At 41.5% G+C, this 20,779-nt stretch overlaps 2 protein-coding genes and 3 non-coding genes across 7 annotated transcripts in view; 2 read left to right on the top strand and 3 right to left on the bottom strand.

Moving 5' to 3' along the window:
* The window catches only part of thada (THADA armadillo repeat containing), a 200,325-nt gene extending 197,465 nt beyond the window's left edge, over positions 1-2,860 (top strand). For both annotated transcript variants that reach the window (XM_041789514.1, XM_041789513.1), the window contains exon 38: positions 173-2,860. In XM_041789514.1, coding sequence (XP_041645448.1) covers positions 173-496 — 324 coding nt within the window. In that variant the 3' untranslated portion in view covers positions 497-2,860. The remainder of the gene's footprint in view (positions 1-172) is intronic.
* Positions 2,861-6,794: 3,934 nt separating this feature from the next.
* On the top strand, positions 6,795-8,929 carry zfp36l2 (zinc finger protein 36, C3H type-like 2). 2 transcript variants are annotated; one of them, XM_041789766.1, is made up of 2 exons: positions 6,795-7,111; positions 7,291-8,929. In XM_041789766.1, the coding sequence occupies exons 1-2, from the start codon at positions 7,022-7,024 to the stop codon at positions 8,470-8,472; spliced, it is 1,272 nt and encodes a 423-aa protein (XP_041645700.1). In that variant the 5' UTR covers positions 6,795-7,021; the 3' UTR covers positions 8,473-8,929. The 2 variants fall into 2 exon arrangements, with proteins under 2 accessions (XP_041645700.1, XP_041645701.1); XM_041789767.1 differs by having other exon boundaries at positions 6,796-7,111; positions 7,294-8,929.
* Positions 8,930-16,827: 7,898 nt separating this feature from the next.
* trnai-aau lies at positions 16,828-16,901 on the bottom strand. The gene has a single exon. It is a non-coding gene; the product is annotated as a tRNA-Ile (tRNA).
* Positions 16,902-16,986: 85 nt separating this feature from the next.
* Positions 16,987-17,059, bottom strand: trnar-ucg. The gene has a single exon. It is a non-coding gene; the product is annotated as a tRNA-Arg (tRNA).
* Positions 17,060-17,202: 143 nt separating this feature from the next.
* Positions 17,203-17,274, bottom strand: trnas-acu. Its single transcript has one exon. It is a non-coding gene; the product is annotated as a tRNA-Ser (tRNA).
* Positions 17,275-20,779: the final 3,505 nt, after the last annotated feature.

Genomic DNA, 20,779 nt, shown 5'->3' with positions numbered 1-20,779 from the left:
CTAAAGAGAAAAAAAACTATTTTTTCAGCTGTAGCTTCAGGTTGCAACATAACGAAATTGATAAAAGTGAAGGGGGTCTGAATACTTTCTGAATGTTATGTACCTTTTATGCTAAGTGGAGAAATATTATGGATTGAACCCAGTAACTTGACTACCTTTTGCTCGTGACCAGGATGAAGAGGACTTCCTGTTCGAAAAGGGAGATAGAAATCTGTGGGCGGAGCCTATCCAGTGGGTGAAACTTCTCCATAGACACCTTGAATCCCTCATCCTGACCTTCAAACAGTCCCAAACCCCAGACATCACAAATCCAGACCTGTTCCACCAGCTCCAAACACTCTCAGCTCAGGCTACAGTCCAGGCCCTGAGCTCCCAAGATGCACTGCACTCCCTCCCTGCTCTGCCTCAGTTCTCTAGCACCATAGAGCACGCCCGGCTGCTGCTGCAGAACCAGAGAGCCAGCCTGGTGCTGGAACTTCTCGACAGGCTGCAGTAGAAAGATGGAGGTGATGGAGCAAACTGTTTTATTTTTTTTATTTTAAAGACAGCTGGGTAAAGGGTTATTCTGGTATTTTTACATCTGTCTGGGTCTAAATGAGTAACAGATAAAAAAGGTTTTGGAAGTCTCAAGCAGATTTTTTCATTATGCAGCAATGAAACTGGCTGTGATGTCTGCAGCATAAGCCTTAATAGATCAAAAGCCCTACAAACAAACTCCTAAATATCCTGAATTCTGGGTGGTGAATCAGACTTTACCCAGACTTTTTCCCATCAACCCCTTGCATGTTTTCAGTGTAAAATCAAGGTGAGCCATTGTGAGAATGCAGCAGGAAAAATTCAGGAAATTTCTCCACCAATGAGAGACAGATTGTGATGACATTTGTATCCTGTGACCAACCACAGACTAAAGACTAGATAGTGAGTAGTTGAAGTGTTCTGTTTTCTTCGATCTCTTCTGTGAGGTAAAACTAGTTTGTTTTTTGTTATTCTCTACTCTTAGACACTCAGATTAAGATCTAAGTCTGTCAGGAAAATAAAAAACTTCAGATTGTGTTACAGACATTACAGCCTATTTCTTTTTCAAAGCTCTTCGTACCTGCTAGAGCTGCCATGATAGCAGGATAGTGAATTTTAATAAAACACCAGTTAAAATTCAACAGTAGTGATACCTGTTTCGATACCACAGTAACACATATGGTTCCTGGAAACTCAAATCAACAACTCAATTTCCAACCTGCAAATCTGAAAGGATTGATATACTGTTGATATCAAAAGAGACAATAGAAGGCAAAATGAATGTGATTTTTCTTTAGATTTACTGTATATTGCCTATCTTAGATCAAGCATTTCCTCTGATTTATCATTGATAAATACTGCTCTCTGTGATTTCTGCTGTCCGCTCAGACTACATGAAATCAGACAGATTTAAGCCCGACTGCAACAACGCAGCTCAGGGAAAAGATAATTTACAGCACGTGGTATCAAGAAAGTATCAGTAGATTTGCCAACTTGAGTATCTATTAGACCCCAAAATGTGTACAAACAAGACCCTTATAGAAAGTGGAATTTTCCTTTATGTCTTAGTATTTCAATAAGGGAAAAGTTAGTGGATGAAGGTACTTCATCATGGGATCAATGACTGGCTTTGTGGCTGAATCTTTCAATGAATGAATGAAGGAATCAACAGGAATATTTTTTACTTTGTTCATGTTTGATAACCAAATGTTTTTAATCAGGGGTGTCCAAACCACGGGCCAAATGCGCCTCACAGCAAATTCTAGAAATAAAATGAAATATTATATGATGAAGCTTGTACTCAACTGTATTTTACTACCATATTGATTCTATAAACAAACATTTTGACAAGACAATATGTTGATTAACAATGTCCTGATGGATTACTGCTGCAAATAGCGGCACCAATAGCATTTCAGGGGCAGAGCCAGTGGTAGACAGGGCCAAACAGGACCCCCTGAAATCTGATTGGCTCCCCCAAATTCTGAAAATGACTATGTGCCTTGTCAGCCATTAGCAAACCACTTAGGTGTATTTAATCACTAAGCATGTATTAACTTGCATTTGATTAGTCTTACTTAAACTTCCTCAAGGTGAGGAAAATGAAAGTGGCCCCACCATTCTTCTGTATTTCTGTATGTGGCCCTCAGTGGAAAAAGTTTGGACACCCCTGTTTTTAATGATGAAGTTCTACTGTTTCTTGACATCTTCTTTAATTAAACGGTATGTCTAAAATATTGCTTTTTCCAATGTTCTTTTTCTATTTAAAAGGCATGTAGTTGGATGTGTTGCTTCTTTTGTTCCAGATATTACCAATGTTAACTCTGTGTGTGGAAATGTGACAGCTGAGGGTCTCAAACAATAATTGGAACAACACTCACTGCTCTGTCCTCTTATCAGTCCAAATGTGTCACACGACAAACTTGTAACAGCGTCAGCATTGAGTCTTCTGCTCGTTCTGCTTCCTAAACGTCTCGCAGGGATTTTAAAGTCTGAACAAAACAAGTCAGCGCCTTAAGCTTCGACTTAAACTTCAATGGAGGGATTGTGAAGCGAGACAAACTTTACGACTGCACTATGGGATGTGAAAGCGAGTGTTTCTCTGACACGTCACCAAAGTTGTATTTCAGTGTGAGTCCTACTGTGTGTTTATATGAGGTGTTATTTTCCTGTGATATTTAGTTTACTGCACAATTCTTCCCATCCGACTCTGCTTTTATGTTTCCCTCTACTTCTCCTGCTTATGTAATTAGGAGGACGGCACAATGGGCTACTGTCTTCTTGTGTGTGCAGCCATGTTCCCTGTTACAGTAAACCTGACGTAATGTTTTGGAACAGCTCGACATCCCCCAATAAAAAGCCGAGGAGCGGTGTGATGGGTGAGCGGTTTGTGCAGACGCGAACATGTTCAAGGGATTTCTCAGGAGCCTGTCTGCGTCTGTCCTTCACATTAAACTATTTATCTCAGCTCGGAGCACAAATAGTCCCGGGGCAGCCCTCACACTAATTTTAGGGTTGGTTGTAGTAGATTCCAGCTTCTTATGTCACTTGTTTTTCGCCCGTTGCTATTTTCCTTCTTTTTTCTGCGCTTTAGAGAATCATGTCACTGAAAGAAAAATCTCTCCTAGAGCCACTCTTTCAATTATGATCCTTTATGGAAAACACTTAATGGTTACTGGTGTCGCATAAACCAGCAATTTTCTGGTGATATGTGTTGCCCAGAGTTTTTACACCCTCCTGACCAAAATATCTGCCTGCAGCACTCGCTCTGATTCAAAGTCGCTCCTGAGCTGCTGCCAGCGCTGCGATCTTTCCACTGTGGGTTTCAATTCTGACACAACTCCAGCAGCTCAGTGGAGCACTTTGGACGTTTTCATGTGAACATTTTGCCATCCTGGAGAGCTGACATCACACTGAGACGGGGCAGCTCTCTCTGCAAACCACACTTCACTCTGCAACAAGATGGAGAGAGGAGAGTGAACACAACATCCCAAAACATGGAGGCTTCTGTGTGGAAAAAAAGGCACATGCAATGCAACCTTGCTAACCACATAAACATTTGCATTTAGACTTTTTAAGATAAGAGGGAACCTTAACACTGAAGGAAATCATGGACCAAGATGCTTGACATCACAGTGCATCAGCAGCAACAGAAAAGCGTTATTAAGAGACATACAAAGGTCTTTAGGTAAGAAAAGCATGCATAGGCCTTTTTTAGGGTTTTATCAATGAAAGAATTACAATATGTGTTGATTTTTCATGGCAGTGTGTCACTTTTTATTCTCTCTTGGGTCCTGGGGGGCTCATTTTTTAAAACATTTCTTGAAAAAGTGTAGTTTATCTTTTTCTAGTGTGGCACAATATAGGCTCTTTGGAAATGTGAAATTTAACTCTACACGGGTTATTGACGCTGTCAATTGTGATGTGTATTTTACTTTATCACAGAGGTGTGACTTTACCTGAACAACATGTTTGGAGATCTGTTCTCTTACAAATCAGCAGTAGCTACTCTGTACTTCAAGAAAACTTTACATTAAATACTTTTTACTTTTATTATTTATGGACCATCACTTTTATTCAACTAAAGTTTAACCAGGATAACTGTCCTTTTACTTGAGCACAATAGTTGTGTACTTTTTCCACCTCTGGTAAACAGTGTTCAAACAACAGGCATAGACGCTAGCAGAGTCATATTTGCACACAATCTGACAATGCCACTGTACCTTGTCGGTACACGTGGTTCTTTGGCTTCTCATAACATCTTTGCCAGGGTTACCACCCTCTGTCAGCAAATACACGATCAGGAGGAGGCGGTAACCCCCATGTGTGTTTTACCACAGTGCAGTTACATTCAAAGATGCCAAAGCAAACCAAACGATAACACAACAAAATATTGCTTTAAGAACCTTTTTTTTTTTTTTACTTAAGATTCAGCATCAGCATTTTATTTTCAGGTAGGTTAAAAGGTTAAGCTTAAAAGCAAATTAAATCTTTTATTAATGCAGTCTCATGAATAAGTGCATAGACTCTTACTATGGTCCTTACACATAAGTGCATCTAGTAATATGCAAATCTTTAAAAAACTGTTGCATTTAGCAGTGGTTCCCAAAGTGGGCCGTGGGCCCCCCCAGGAGGCATGAGGTCATGATGGGGGACGTGGCAAGGCCAGGCCAAGCAACACGATGATGACTTTAGCACTGCAGAACAGGAGCAGTTCATTGATGTCACCTCAGAATCAGTAATGTCACTGAGAGTCTTGGCCATACTCTATCTTTTTGCAACATTCTACCTGTGTGAGAGAGTTGTTTTTTTCTGCTGTTGCTGCAGTTAAGACAAAAAACAAATCAAAGCTGGACACTGAAAATGGCCTGAGATTGTCAGTCTCACAGCTGCATCTGAGAATCAAGAGAATTGTAACACCAAAAAAGCCCAGAGCAGTAATAAAATTATTAGAAGACTTATCAATCTCAAAGATGTTTTTTAAGTTTGTGTTTTCAGCAAACTGTCAGAATTTAAAATAGTCCGAATTTTAAAAGTCTTTAAGGTTTTCAGTTGTGGTTAATTTGAAGAAAAAATGTAATTTGTGTGCTTTAGTTGTTAATGCTAGTGTGTTTTTCGTACATTTACGTTTTTATGTGTTGATATGCATGTTGGGGGTAAATATTTTCATCTGCCAAAGGGGTGCCCAACAAACAATATTTGGGAACCTCTGCCATGTAAGATGTGAAATGTAATCTGCATGCTTGCAAAAATAATAATTATCTATGGTGCTATTATATTTGTTTGCAGGTCTGGTTTGAATTAATTCATCCTTTTACCTGAGCTTTAACGGTGGCCTGTGTAGGACATTCCCTGGTTGTAGATGGTAAGCTGTTCCAGAAGTTTCCACCATTGACAGACAGAAATGAAGGTGGTGTCACAGTGTGGCTCACTGCAATCACCACCAAGTGGCTCTGGTAGTCCTAGATGAGCTCAGTGCTTCATTATTTAAAGTAATATTTACATTACCTGTGTTTTTAAAGTGCAGTAATGAGATGTATGTTGTATTTGGTCCTATTTGTACTTATTTCTGACTAAATACCTTTTTATTTTATGCAGTATTATACATTTTTTACTGTACATAATTGACATATGCATACTTCTTTGTTATATATGTTAATGCTTGTATATTTATGGTAATATTCTAAGTAGAAGCAATTGTAATGCCATGCTTCCTCCTGGAGATTAATAACCTGTCTAAATCCTCAGGTGCAAGATGTGCAGAAGTTTGTAGATTAAAACAAAGAAAAACAACAGAACTGCAACACAATTTATAAAAGTATCAAGAAAAGATAATTCTGAGTCATGTTGGAATGAGCATCTCTCATACATCATACTCTCATCGGATTTCATCATACTTTTGTGTCTTTGGGACTGTTTGTGCTCTATCTTCGTCCAGCAGGGGGCGATTCAGTCTTCCTCAGCCTGTCCCCTGTGTCTCCTCTGGGGGGCAGTGTTGCTCTGCTGCAGGGCAGGGAAACCACATTCCTGCAGTGTGAGGAAAAACAAGTCAGGCAGGACCTTTAGAGGAGAGAGCACAAAGATTTAAAGTTTATAATGAGTCATGTTTAAATCTGCGAGGTTTATCATCTACATTTTAAAGTTTATTCAAAGAGAGAGGAAAAGAAAAACCAAAGTAGGTCATTAAGTTTCCATGTGCAGGGTGTTGCTCCTGTTGCTTTGAGGATTATGCAACCAGTGGATGCTAAAAATTGTTGTGCACTCTGCCTGGACTCCTCTGCGCTCATACTTGTGGTCTCACCCCGTCCACAGGGAGAGAGGGGGGAGGCAGAGTTTACTTCCATTACAAATAAATGTGTCAGCTCCAAACACTGAGCTGGGGGTGGCCTGTCACTGGGGGTTTGAGCCAAGGGGGGTTTGATTTAAGTTTGAGGGTGTCTGAGGAAACTTTGACTGTAAGTTTAACACAGCTTATACACCAGCAGCTGTATGTGAGAGCAGCTTTCATACAAGATGTAGTCTGTGCATTCTTTCTCAGTGAGAGTCAGACCCAAACAGCAAAACCAACTTCCACAAAATTGGTTGTGATAAAAAGAAAGAAGTTTAGAGGGGGGGCGAGGAGGATAAGAGGGGAGCTGGGGTTGGATTTCAAGGCGTGGTGTTGAAGAATAGGCGGCCAACCGGTGAATGAAGTTTTCCCTGGGAGGAGGGAAGGAGGCGGCTCTTCGCGAAAGTTTGCCCCGACTTGAGCTCGCCCTTCTCCGGCCGCCTATTTATATGCAGACAGAGAGGCGGCGGCGCACAGTGAAGCTCTCTGGTTCAGCGCTTCTCCAGGGGAGGATATAAAGCCACCTACAACCCAACAATACAAACCTCATCCCCCCTTTCTCCTGCTTCTTCACGGACTAAAGCTGCACACCAACTTTTAAAGCAACTTTTCCACAAACAAAACCAGTCGTGGCACAAACTACCGCCCGTCGCATTCAGGGATCCTGCTCGGTCCTCCATGAAAGAGGGAGTGCGGCAGCAAACTTGGGGAAAAGAGATGTCTGCGACGGTTTTGTCCGCTTTCTACGACATGGACATGCTTTACAAGGTAACCGTCTGGTATTTTATGGAGTTTTAATTTGTTTGCAGCTCAATTTGACCAACTTTTACGCAATTTTAAAGTTCAGACGCAACAAGTAGTCCAGCTGCAGGGAAAGTTGTCTTGAGACACCATGTGGCTCATATATTAAGATAATCCGTGCTAACTCGTGTTTTTTTTCTCCCCAGCAGGATAAAAGCATGAACATGAACGCGCTCCACATCAACAGCATGCTGGATAAGAAAGCAGTGGGAGCTCCGGTCACCTCTCCGGGCTCCGGTGGAGCCTTCACACCGGGATTTATCCGCAGAAACTCAACCAGCAACGTGGAGGCGATAAACAACGGGAACAAATACTCCGTGGGCTCATACAGCAGCCTGAAGGAAAACACACCGAGCAGCAGCAGCGCCACGGCCCTCATGAACAAGGAGAACAAGCTCCGTGACCGCGCGTTCAGTGAGAGCGGAGAGCGGGGCGTGCTGCAGCAGAAGGCCGGCTCCCAGATCAACTCCACCCGTTACAAGACCGAGCTGTGCCGGCCCTTCGAGGAGAACGGCTCCTGCAAGTATGGGGAGAAGTGTCAGTTTGCTCACGGTTACCACGAGCTCCGGAGCCTGTCCCGCCACCCTAAGTACAAAACAGAGCCGTGCCGCACTTTCCACACAATCGGCTTCTGCCCCTACGGCCCGCGCTGTCACTTCATCCACAACGCGGACGAGCGAAGGCCTTCCCCGGCCGCCAACGCCAACCTGCAGGAGCCCCGTGCAGCGCGCGAGCTTTGCGGCTACAGGGACGTCCTCCCCCCGCAGCAGCTCGGCTTCACCCAGCGGGACAGACCAAAGCTCCATCACAGCCTCAGCTTCTCGGGCTTCTCCACCCACCACGGCCTCGAGTCTCCGCTGCTGCACAGCCCCACATCCCGGACCCCTCCTCCGCCCTCGGCGTCCTCCTCCTGCACCTCCGCCTCCAGCTTCTACGAGGAGGTGCTCTCCCCCAGCTCCGTGTCCTGCATCCACAATGCCTTCTCGTTTCCTGGACAGGACCTGAAAGCCCTACTGGCCCCCCTGGCTGTGCACACCCCCAGCTACAACAACCACTCCACAGGAGCATACTACGGGAACGCGCCCGGCAGCGCGTGTCCGCCCTCCCCTCCTTCCTACAACCTGAGCCACCTGCAGGCGCTGCGCTGCCTCAGCGACTCCCCGGTGTTTGAGCCTCCTCCCAGCCCACCAGACTCTCTCTCTGACCGGGAGAGCTATGCGAGCGGGTCCCTCAGCTCTTCCGGCAGCCTCAGCGGCTCCGAGTCCCCGAGTCTGGACGCTGGAAGACGGCTGCCCATCTTCAGCAGGCTGTCGATTTCTGATGACTGATTGTTTATTCGAGTTTGTTTGGATTTATGGACCCTTTTTCAGCAGCAAACCACCCTGCCCAAGTGCCTTAGAGCAAGACTTTGAGTCCCTGGCAGCTCCAGGGTGCTGAGCTCTGGAGGGAGAAGCAGGGAGCAACAAGTGTCCTTCACCTGGCATTAGTTTATATCTCAGAGTAGAAACATGCTTTGCACACCTGTTTTATCACTCAGGTGTGCAGGAGAGGAATGCATCCTTTAAAAACTGCATGCAAACTTGCAAAAAACATGCCAAACTTGCAGAATAACATTTATTGGTTAAAATAAATGTTGTTACGTGAGTTAGACAAGCTGCAAAAGTTTGCTTGCCTTAGTTCTTTCTTTCTGTATTATATCTGTATTAAAGCTTAGATAGCAAACAGAAGGCATTCCATCAGTGCCTTGCCCATGGGCTCACGGCAGGCCCCCACCCCCCCCCACCCCCCCCCCACCCCTCCTGGGATTAGACATGACTTGACAAGAAAAAGAGACTGTAAGCAGTTTCCAGATTTCCTCCATCCTGCCAAGAAAATGCCTTCTGGGTGACTCAAAGTAACATTTTTTCTTGATCAAACTTTTTTTTCTCTTCTCTTCCTACTTCCATTCCAACCTTTTCCTCCTCCAGCGCCACCCAGTGGTCTGTTCGGTTAGTATAGTGTGGTTAAAGCACTCTTGAGTTGGGTTTATTTGGGGAAATCACTGCTGATGGTTGAATATCTATTTTTTTAGCTGTTTTTGAGTGATTGACATAGCTGTGCATAAGTGGCTATGGACTATTTAACTTATTTATTATCTTGTGAAAAAAGTATAGGCTACATTGGTAATTTGTGTCCATACTGTATTTATCAAGTATGATGAAGCAATAGATCTATATTCTTTTATGTTTAAATTATGATCGCCATTATTAATCTGCATAAAGTGGAGTGTATGTTCTTTTCACAGTAATATATATATTTTGTTTTTTCTCCTTTTTTTGTAACTTCACTTGGTTATTTTTATTGTAAATGAGTAAAAAAAAAAATCTTAATTTAAGAGAACGTATGTGATATTTATTTCATTAATTTGTTTCCTTGTTTACGTTTATTAAAAGAAAAGTTTGTGTGATTGCTGTTCGCTCGTGTGTCAGTGCTTAGAAGGCTTTTTTTTTTTGTTATTTTGAGGATCCCTATTTAGCTTTTTTTTTCTTTTTTTGGTAGAATGTAAAAGCAATGTGGTTGTACAGACCGTCCAAACTTCTTTAGTTTAGATCAGACGTCAGTGACAAAGAACCCAAGTCAATAAATTAACCAAAAAGTATTTTTGTTGTTTTCTGTGTTTGCACGAGGTCACACTGTGATTCCAGCCACGTGCTAAAGAATGTAGCATCCTTGTGCCCCAGTATTATTATTATTGTGTAGTGCCTATGGGGTTCACCATCTTGACATGCCTTAAAATTAACCAAATAAAGTATTTTTCCTACATGGCATCTTTTCTACACACGTTGAACTGAATGTAGAGTTGAATCTATTTTTACCGGTTGTTACCACTCAGACGCTCTGACAGAAACAGCCGTAACCTTTCTAAACCCCCATTCCTCTTTCTTTTTATTCTGTTTTTATTTTTTCTTATTGAGATGTAGAGTGAGCGTTAGCCGCGAGGGAAGTGGACGAACACGTTTGGTTTGTACATAGTAGGTACAGGGGGAAGCGCACTATGTACTTTTGACTACTTTATCAGAAGTAAAGCTTTTTGAATGTAACAAAAAACGGACAAAAAGACAACAAGAGTTGTGTTATTTTTGGGGGAGTCAGTTCACTACAAATCCAGTGTGAGACTGTTAACTTTGTACTGTACATTTTTGTAGTTCTCCCAATAAAAAAAACATCTTTGAAAAAGTTTCAGGCTCTTTTTATTCATGTGCTTTCAGAATAATGGGGGAAGATTTTATGTTGGTCTGATCATATCACTCAGACTATGGCGGGAAAAAGTAAACTATAGGCTGATAGTCAGGCACTTTTCTCATTCTGGAGAATGGCCAAGGCAATCGAAGCAAAAATAATTAAAAAGCTTTGATTTAATCAGGGTTATACTCACTGCATCTGCTACTTTATTACATGAACTATTAGCAAATAAAGACCGGCCCATTACATCATGATCACTGGAAAATTAAAGCAAATTAGAAAATAAAGCAGACCCAAATACAGAACACAGTGATTACAGATACATGCTGTCACACAGAAATGGATATCAAAAGTCTTTGTTTCAGGCAATCCCATTTTTCATCTCTCTTTAAGCAACAGTGTCATTCTGAGGCAAGGACCAAGTCGAGGTCCTTCCTCAGTTTACCTTAAGAAATCACAGCCAGTGAACAACATCTCCCTGGGCATCTTTTTAATGTGGTATAACCACAGGACATATCCAATCTGAAACATAGATAACCTAGACATACATTATCAGCTCTTTGCAGAGCATCATGACTCAAATGCATCTCATCTGAATATTATAACATGTTCCCAGACAAGGAGGATTAATGTTATAAAAAGTAAACAATATATGGTCACTATACTGGTGTAATATTCATTGATTATTTATGCCATTTCACCATACTGGTCTACAGGGATCTACATAACTATAATTACCTTAATACAGGTGTGTCCAAGCCATGGCCCAGGGGCCATATGCAGCCCGCAGCCCACTTCTGATTGTAAAATAAAATTAGAACATGAAGCTTTTGCTTGACTGTATTGTACTTCTTAGTTTCAGCACAAGGCAGTTCTACCATGCTAATTCTATAAACAAACATTTCAACAAGAAGGATTTATTGATATTTTTATAAATTTGTGACTACACTAGGATGACACTGTAAATGATAAAGCTATCAAAGTAATAACATAATCTTTATTCATAATGCTCTAATCAATTACTCCGCTTAATAGTGGCACAAATAGTGTTCCAGCTACATAGCCAACCAGGCCCCTTGGTCCTCACTCTTTGGGCCAGGTTTCCTCCACAGCAACTTTTGAGATAATAAAATCAAATTCTTTGCTATTTGATTCTCTCTTGGTCCATTATTTCTATTCAATACCCTACATGTCTTGATCACTGAAAGTAATTTTAGATGTATACCTCATATTGGATTCACACCTATGATGGCTATATCTTGAGGCTCCTTGGAGCATGAGGCCTGTGGCAACTGCCTGATAGTAATACAGCCCATGACAGCATTTACAATGCCTATAAAAAGGATTTAAGCCCTTAGATGGTTTGCTCTTTTATTGGTTCTATAAATCAATCATGGCATATACAATACTGCTCAAAAGTTTGGGATTACATGGAATTTTTCGTTTTCCATGGAAAAGGTCATGACATTAGTCTGAATAGGAAATACAGCAAATGAACTGGACATGCCGACATTGTCAGAGTTAGAAATAAGGATTTGAATGAAAAATGTTCTTTAATTTTGCCTTAATTAAAAAAAAAAAGCACCTTTTGCAGCAATCAGAGCCGTGCAGACCTTAGCATCCTAGCTGTCAGTTTTTCAAGGTAATCTGATGAGATTTCACCCCATGCTTCCTGGAGCATCTCCCACAAGGTGGATTGGCTTGATGGACTCTTCCTTCGTACGGTTAAGCTGCTCCCACAACAGCTCAGTAGAGTTCAGGTCCAAAGACTGTGCTGGCCAATCCCTTATAGTCAGAAAACTGCCTGACTGCTGATTCTTTAAATATTTCATAGACAATTTTGGAGGTGTGTTTTGGATCATTATCCTGTTGTAGGATGAAATTGGCCCAAGCAAGTGATGTCCACAGGGTATGGCATGGCATTGCTGCCTCTGCAATATTATATATCTGCTGTATTTTGGGACAAAAAATACAAAACCCTCTCTTTAATGTAAAAGTGACAACAGATTTCTACAAAGTAATGTCAATTGAATAAAAATATATGTAAAAAAAAGTGACTGCATAAATATTCACCCCATGTAAGTCAGTATTTAGATGCACCTTTGGCTGTAATCACAGCACTGAGTCTGTGTGGATAAGTCTCAATCAGGCCTGCACACCTGGACACTGTAATTTTACTCCATTATTCTTTACAAAATTGCTCAAGCTCTGTCAGGTTGCACAGGGATCTGGTGTGAACAGCCGTTTTCAGCCATCTGTATCTAAAAAGGGTTAAAGATATGGACAGGACCAAAAACATGAACACAGTCTACAGCAGTGGTTCCCAAATTGTGTTTTTGAGGCAAGTCGAGGTGTGCCATGGGAACTTGTACAAGATTATATTAGTACAACAACTATGCAACTACTAAAGACACTGTGGCACAGTGATTCTCATTATAGGGCTCAGCTTGACAAGGCTAAATAAAAACAATGCATACTGTTTGCACATCTTGCAAATCATTTTAAATTTAGTGTGAGGACTTCCAGGCTTTCAGGTAAATGTAAAGCTAGGAACAGTGATGGACCGGCCATCTGGGATGAATAAAGTTCCAACCAATGATCCATTTGAGCCACTCTGAATGCCTCATTATTCTACAGAATAAAAATATGTTCATTATTATTTTCTTATAGCTTTGATTTAAGATTATTGATGAAGCCAAAAGTCTTTGAGACTGTCTTAAATTGATTTTTTTTATTATAAATATCTCAATCAGGAGACTTAATACGAGTTTAACAATAATTTATTTGACAAATTATGAAGAAAAGTGCAATGTCTGATGATTAGACTCCATCATGATGACTTCATGTACTTGAAGGGGTAGTGAGGCCAACAGCAGGAATAGGATACCCCCCTATGGAGCCTGGACACTGGTGGTGATGAGATGAGCAGGAGGCCTGTGGCGATCTGGACCAGATGCTGATAAGCTGAATGGACGTGGCTGGGGTGGAGGAGGGCGGCAGCGTTCACACTGAAATGACAGACTGACTGCAGGAGAAAGGATGAAAGGATTAAGAATATGACAGGCGCGCAATGATTAGTCAAATGAGGTTGTGGCAGAATTTGATTAGCTCAGTACTTAAAAGAGTGAACGCCCATAATTAGCTGATCATCAGAAAGAATGGAAGAAGGAAGAGATAAACAGGGGTGATTAATGAACGAGTAGAAACCGTGTACCTGCTTCAACTTTGGCTGAGCTCCATTTCTCTGTGGTCCATCTCTGTGAACATCAGGTGAGGACAGAGGTAAACCAAATGTTTATGCAGTAACACAGGGCTAAAACCCAACAAAAGAATGGCACCCTCAGCTTCACCTGTACAAAGATGGGTGTTAAAGAGAGATCCACACTTCTTCCTTCAGCCACATCCTACCTGCATGAGACAGCTTTTTCTGAGTGATTTGATATATGTTTAGGTGCTGATGTGCATCAGGACCGGGGGTCTTGAAAATATTTTTGCCCACCAAATGAAGGCAAAGTTTGGTAACCACCATGTGTTAAGGGGCTATTTTGCAAGAATGTGAACACAGTGTGCCTTGAGATTTTGGCATAATCTTAAGCATGCCTTGGACTAAAACCACACCACATTCCCTTGCAAAATTTGACCTCTTGAAAAATTATATCAGATTCCTCCAGTAGGGATAATGCATCTCCATTTTGACTGTGTTCATTAACTGCATCTAACACATTTCCTCCTGTAATATGGTCATGTTAGGTTGTGACTTGGTTGTGTTTTTGCTGCAGAAAGTGTCTCATTTCTCCTTTTGTTCAGAGAAACTCATCAGATATCCCAGATCTGCAGCCGTCCTCTTCCTGCTGTGGAAAATATCTGCAGGCCGGAGGACGCCGCTTGGCTCATGGTCCCTCTGTGTGGTCCCGTGCTGCAGACATCGTCCCCTCATCCACAGTTTACAACTAGAGCAGTGACCATTTAGTTTCAACAGACCCTGAACGCCTCATGGATAAAGCAGGTGAGCTGTATGTGGGCTCTGTGCAGGAAGAATGTGACCCTGAATGCACCGCAGCACACACTGATAGCCGTGAATGTAACGTTACATAATGTGTAATGTTCTGCTCCAAACGCAGAGTGATGAGCGATACGTCTGAGGAGTGACGGCTGGAATTTTAAAATGGAAAATGTGTAGGAACCCAGAACCAGAGGAGTGGCTCAGATTTTCATCTTTAATACGGTGGGTGGTATGTTCTCTATTACCCAAAACACCACACTCTTCTTAAAAAGAAAGATTTAGAGGTAAAGACAAAGACTAAACAGGCGCTGGGAAGGGATTTAGATCTTTATCTGAAGTTAAAGTACATATTTTAACTTTTAAACTGACTCCATACTGCAAAAACTCACATCTAAGAACATGTATTTATCTAATTTCTTATAAAAATTTCTTATCAGACTTTATATAAGCCACATTCACCGGATAAATCCAGATTAACATCTCATTTCATGAGAAGACTTTTTCAAACTTGTTACCAAGAATAAAGAACATGTTTCTAATTTTTAAGTCCTAACCACACATTTTAAGATTTTTAAAAGACCCAACACATGACAACACATGGACAGATTTGTTTTTATATGTGTGGTGTGAAAGAACACCAGACACCAACAGACTCATCTTCACTCCCAAAACCCAAGTGTCCCGCAATCAAACGCAACTTTAGAGTACCTGGCTAGCTGTTAGCTTCCTGCTACATCAATGACATGTGGAATGTCAGTCCTACAAAAGCAGTGCTGCAGTAATGTATAAAATGTGTGGTCTGTGGGACAGCTTGTATGCATGCAGGGCTTTTTAAAAAACAAATAAACCTGACTCATCCCAATGTTTGCATCACTACAGGGCTGGACCAGTGTGCAGCTACTCAGATATACACTCAGGCTTACTATCATTAAACAGTATCAAACACACCCACACACAGTCTTCAGCCTGTGCTACAACTATGATAAAGGCAAGCTTGAGCAAGGTGTGGTTATATTCTACAGATTAACCCACAGCGTTGGCTGGGCCCCTGAAAAACCCAGAGAAAAGTCCAGCCCCAGTTTTGATTTACTGCTGATATCAGTGTATGTTAGTGGCATCCTGGTTTCCTCATTTTGGAGCTGAAAAGTGTGTCATTGGGTTGTGATGTTGTGATGATTTATTTTATGAGTATTTTTTTTTTTTTTTACCCTTTTTGCCACTTTTCTCCATCCACTATAGCCACATCTATTTGGCACTTTTAACCCATTTTTGCCAGTTTTTTCAATTTTTCAACTTTTTGCCCATATTTTTGATTATTTTGCCCATTTTTAAAAACATTTTTGTCTTTTTTAACCACTGTAGCCTATTGTATCACTTTTTTCTTCCCTCCACTTCTTTCTGCAACTTTTCCCCAATTTTTAAAAACCTCTTGCCACTTTTATCCTGTTTTTGCCTTTTCTCACCCATTTTTGGTCACTATTTTTAACCACTTTGTGCCACTTTTTTGCCTGTTTCTACATTTTTTTGCAATTTTATGCCTGCTCTTTGTCCATTTTGCGCATTTACCCAATTTTTTCTGCTTTATTGCCCATTTCCCCACTTTCTCCCCCTATCTTGCCACAGTTAGGTTTTTTTGCCATCATTATTCTTTTTTTGCTACTTTGAGTCCAATTTTTGTCACATTTATGTCACTGTTTGACCATTTTTCAACTTTTCAAACATTTTTTCCATTTTCACAATTATTCAATAATTCACTATATTAAAAAAAGTCTCCATTTCTTTTATCTTATCTTCTTCATATGATTTAATTTTTCAAACCATAACCAAATATTTTAATTAAAACAGGGGCAGCTGAAGCTTGAGCTGAAACAAAAGATGTGATGGAACAAAAAGCTAAGACATAACCTTTAAAATAAAAGCCCATCATAGTCTATTTGCTACATTTTTTTTCCAGGTACACATCTGTGACACACTGAGCCTGACACAACAGTTGACAATCAAGACACTACACCCAGGCTTGCCCTCAACATAATAATATTACAGTATGATATCTGCCCTGTTAGCAGCTTAAAGGACAACACGAAGTGGCTAGGCCTCCTTAATCATTTCATCTCAGTCCAGTGTCTCTGAAAGTTTTCTTTTGTATCAAGCTGAGTTTTTTTTGAAGAATTTACCTTTATAGGGATCTCTGTTTCACGTCAAGTAAGTTTAAAAGCTTCTTTAAGACTTTAGATTGTAGTGCTACTCAGTTTTAATCACATTTGAACTTTTACACTTCTACCTTTTGTTATGGCCTCATATCTGTCAAACATTTTAAGTAGTTATTCAGTTTCCACTTATTGAAAAGCCCTGTCATTCTTCAAGCAAGGTTTATGCTCTCATTACTTCACCTTAGACAACTTTGAGAGGTGGATCATTTTACTGATTTGTTGTATGGAAGCTGTAAAGTTGGGGTTAATGGCCAGTATGGGGATTGAACCCATGACCTTGGCGTTATTAGCACCACGCTCTAACCATCTGAGCTAACTGGCCTGCTTTCAGCACAAACCCCAACCTTTTCTGTCAGTCTGATAAGTGCAGTCAGAGAACATAGGTTTCCATTGTATAATGTTACTAGCAACCACGAAGGGACTCGAACCCTCAATCTTCTGATCCGAAGTCAGACGCCTTGTCCATTAGGCCACGTGGTCATACTATCATGTGCTTTTTGCTAGTCAGATCAACGACTCATTTCTTCAGCTATGAATAACTGGCATTGAATGCCATTAGAGGTGGAAAACTTTCATTTCTGGGCTATATAGTTAGGAAGGAAAGTGTAAAGCTAACATGGAGTTGGCCAGTATGGGATTGAACCCATGACCTGGCGTTAGTAGCACCACACTCTAACCATCTGAGCTAACTGGCCTCTTTCTATCAGACACCCCAACATCTTTTATCAGGCTGATAAATCCAAACAGAAAACACAATTTAAACACTCGAGAAGAGTCCATTCTATAAAGCTGCGTTTGCAACCACAAAGGTCAGATGCCTTGTCTATTAGGCCACTTGGTCCCAGTGATTTTTCAAGCAGCAACAAAAATTCATTACCTCTCCTTTAAACAACTGCTGGCATTCAGGACTTGCCATTAGAGTTTAGAAATTTTCACTTCTGGCTTACATCCTTGAAAGGAAACTATGAAGTTTGTCGGTCATTTTCCTGTGTGGGGATTGAACAAATGACCTCGACGTTATTAGCAGGGGAGAAACAGCAAAAAACAAAACAAAACAAGCAAAAAAAAAAAAAAAACGGGTGGAGCAGACATCAGTGACAACAGAATGACACCGATTAAGACTGGAGCAGAAGGAAAGAGGAGCTGGGGTGGAAGAGGGTCACCAAAAGCAGCTTTGCAGAGGAAGCAGCCAAGCAAAGCATGAGTGCAACTAGCCAATAGCATGCCTAGAGTGAATCAGCTGGCTGTCAGCTGATAAAGGCTCGTGTGAAATCTGCTGATCACAAATAAATGGCAGCACTTGACTCCTTGATATGCTTGATTTTGTCAACAAACCTTTTAAGGCATCATTTTAATTGATGAAAATTAACAGTGGTAGCTTTGGTTAGAAAGGGGCTTCAGTCACATCAAGCTCAGCAGCTTTTAATGGGGGTTGATTGGCAGTCCTTGCATGCCAGCAGATGTTGGTTTCTGAATAAAGTGATTTTAAAAAGTAAGTCAGATATTAAAGTTAACATAGCCTTCATTTAGAACAAAATGTCTTCTGATTGATTAGGTGTGCCATCTGTCACTTCAGTTTGCTTAAGGTTTAAACAACAAAAAACAGTTTTCATTGGATTGTTTTCATAGAACATGGCCGTAGATCCTGGAGGCTGTTTCACTGCTGCAGGTGAAGCTACTTTTAATTCCATAAATGTGGCCTTTGAGGTGGATAATTTTATTCCTAATTGAACTGAGATAAATCAGTGCTCTTTACTCCAAACTGTCCCCTTTGCTGCACTGATGTTGAATATTTGGGTGACCTGGTTTTGGGTGATATCACAGTGATCTGAGGTCAGACAGGCGGAGGTGAATGTATCAGTCTGGGAAGTGAACACCAGCTATTAACCCATAACTGATTAACCCTGCTGCTGTAAATGTGTGTGTGCTATCAGCCAGAGAGCAGGTAACACAGGGACACACGTTCACCTCCCTCAGCCCAGACACATTTGCTCACGTCTGGACTGAATAAAAGCCTGGCCTACATCTCAGAGCGAGCCGCTTTTACTGTTCAGACTCCTTTTCAAAGAAGTGTTTTCTGCAGGCGGTTCTGTGAAGTTATCAGCTGTAAGAAAATAAAGGAGCAGGAGTCATGTGGTGCCGGAGTTCACGCCAAGATAAGAGCGGACGATAAGAGGCGGCAAATATTTACCGTGTCCTCAGGATTTCATAATGAAGTGTTTATCAGAGCCCAGCCAGAGGGCTGCACAATGAGCCAGGGCCCGCCAAGTCTCCCACACAAACACCTGAGAGCCGGGGTGAGTGTGGGAATGGTTGTGTGCATGTGCGAGGCTCGGTGCGTCAATCAACACATGAAACGTTTGATGGAGTGTTTTTATATAGATCATGTCTATAAAACATTTCTATATAAGGATGTGTGCTGTATGGTATGTACTCGAGCTGCGTGTGATTGTGTGATTGTGTGTCCTGCTGGTTAATGGATCTGGAGCTCCTACAATGAGAGGAAACGCTCTCTGACTTGTGATTAGAGCAGGAAGAGTCATGCTTCCTGGCCACCACCCATTTCCTCCTCTTCTTCGTCCGTCTGTTTTTCCTCCTCCTCCTCCTCCTTTTCCCTTCTCCTCTGTACTGTTAGTCTTCTAGAAGTTTCTATTTGTGTTCCCCGGCTGGTCAGGGAAGCTGAGCTCGTCCTGGTATTGTTTTGGCGTTCTCAGCCCAGACCTGGGGTCAAGTAGTAACATCACATGCTGCTAAGACTCTGTTGTAGCCTACATGGAGAGGAGGGGGGTTAAGAGGGCTCTGATTCTGACTCAGATGAGGTTTAGACTACACATGATCATGTTTTACTGAACTCACAAACAGTTCCTACAGTTCCTTGGTTAGTTGTTCGCCCAACAAACTGGAAATGTTATGTCCTGACTTTTGAAGATGAAGCATTCAAGTCAATGAAATGTCCACTTATACTTAAGTGTGATGACAAGCAAATCCTGTTTTGTGACTTTTGGACATGCAACAATCGTTAAAACGTGTGCAAAGCTTCCCTGAAACCACAACAAATGTTTAAATTTTTACATCTTTCATGTCAACCTTTACCTGAAACAGATTTGGACTGAACACTGTTTATGTGAGTTTTGATGGCCTTTGTACTTTCAGGAAGTAAGTTCTTGTGTTAAAATGAGAGATACAGAACAGCTAAAATCAACTGCAGTTCCTCAAATGCCCACTAGAGGCTGTCTCTCAAAGTGAGTCATTCCCATAGAGTCCCATATTAAGATTTCCTAATAGCAGCAGGAAAAAAAAAATGTTTAAAAAATGGTACAATAAAATGTTTCAGTTTCTGTAGGTCATGTCTTCATGGGATTTATCAGGGGTTAGTTTTTACACAAATAATCGTGCTGATTAATTTAAAAATAAAAGGGGGTGGCTGAGCTGTTTTATATCATGCCCTGTCAGTTCAGGGTATGGAATGGGCTCAGTCTGCAAAGAAACGATGTTGTTTTGAAGAGATAGGGGATGTTTTGAACCATATTTACAACTCTTACCCCGAATTTCCATATATAGCTTGCGTGCCGCACACCGAGGCGCCGCTGGTTTCCTCCGACCAAAAGGGTGATCTTGCCCACTGGAAGCAAGTCTGGAGCGCTGCCCCGCAGCGTGCAGCCCTGATCATCAGGAAGAGATCATGGGAAAACTGCGAGTTCACGCAGGAATAGCATGTCAACAGCAGAATTTTTTTACCTTTTGGGGTTAATTTATCATCCTTTCCAGTATAAGTCTGCGATATTATTGCTTCCTCCATTGAGTGAGTACATTAGGAAGTTAAAAGGTTAATGTTTGCTTAAAGGATCTGTGGTTTTATGCAAAATTCTTTGGCTAAATATCCCCAAAAGTTAACTTTTCCATTGTAGCTCTGTGACCCACTGACCTCTCTGTGACCCTTTGCTCTCGCTGCAAGATGAGAGGTAATGTTGATATAGTGATGATTTACGATCGGGAGTCTGTGCATTGTGTTTTATTTTGAAAGAACCGGATGTTCTACTCTTGTGACTTCCATGGTTGGTGCTTTCTGAACGACAGTGAATTTACGGGGTTTGGCAGCGGCCAGCGCTGAAATAGACCTGCAGCGTATCTGAAACGAAGCGGAGCGGAGTGCCGCTCCAGGCATGCGCTGCTGCCAGTCTGGAGCGCCGGCTGTGGAAA

This window comes from Cheilinus undulatus, linkage group 6 (genome assembly GCF_018320785.1).
Source record: "Cheilinus undulatus linkage group 6, ASM1832078v1, whole genome shotgun sequence".
NCBI classification, from domain to species: domain Eukaryota; kingdom Metazoa; phylum Chordata; class Actinopteri; order Labriformes; family Labridae; genus Cheilinus; species Cheilinus undulatus.
The sequence above is the reverse complement of the archived record's forward strand: the minus strand, read 5'-3'. Positions and strand labels throughout refer to the sequence as shown.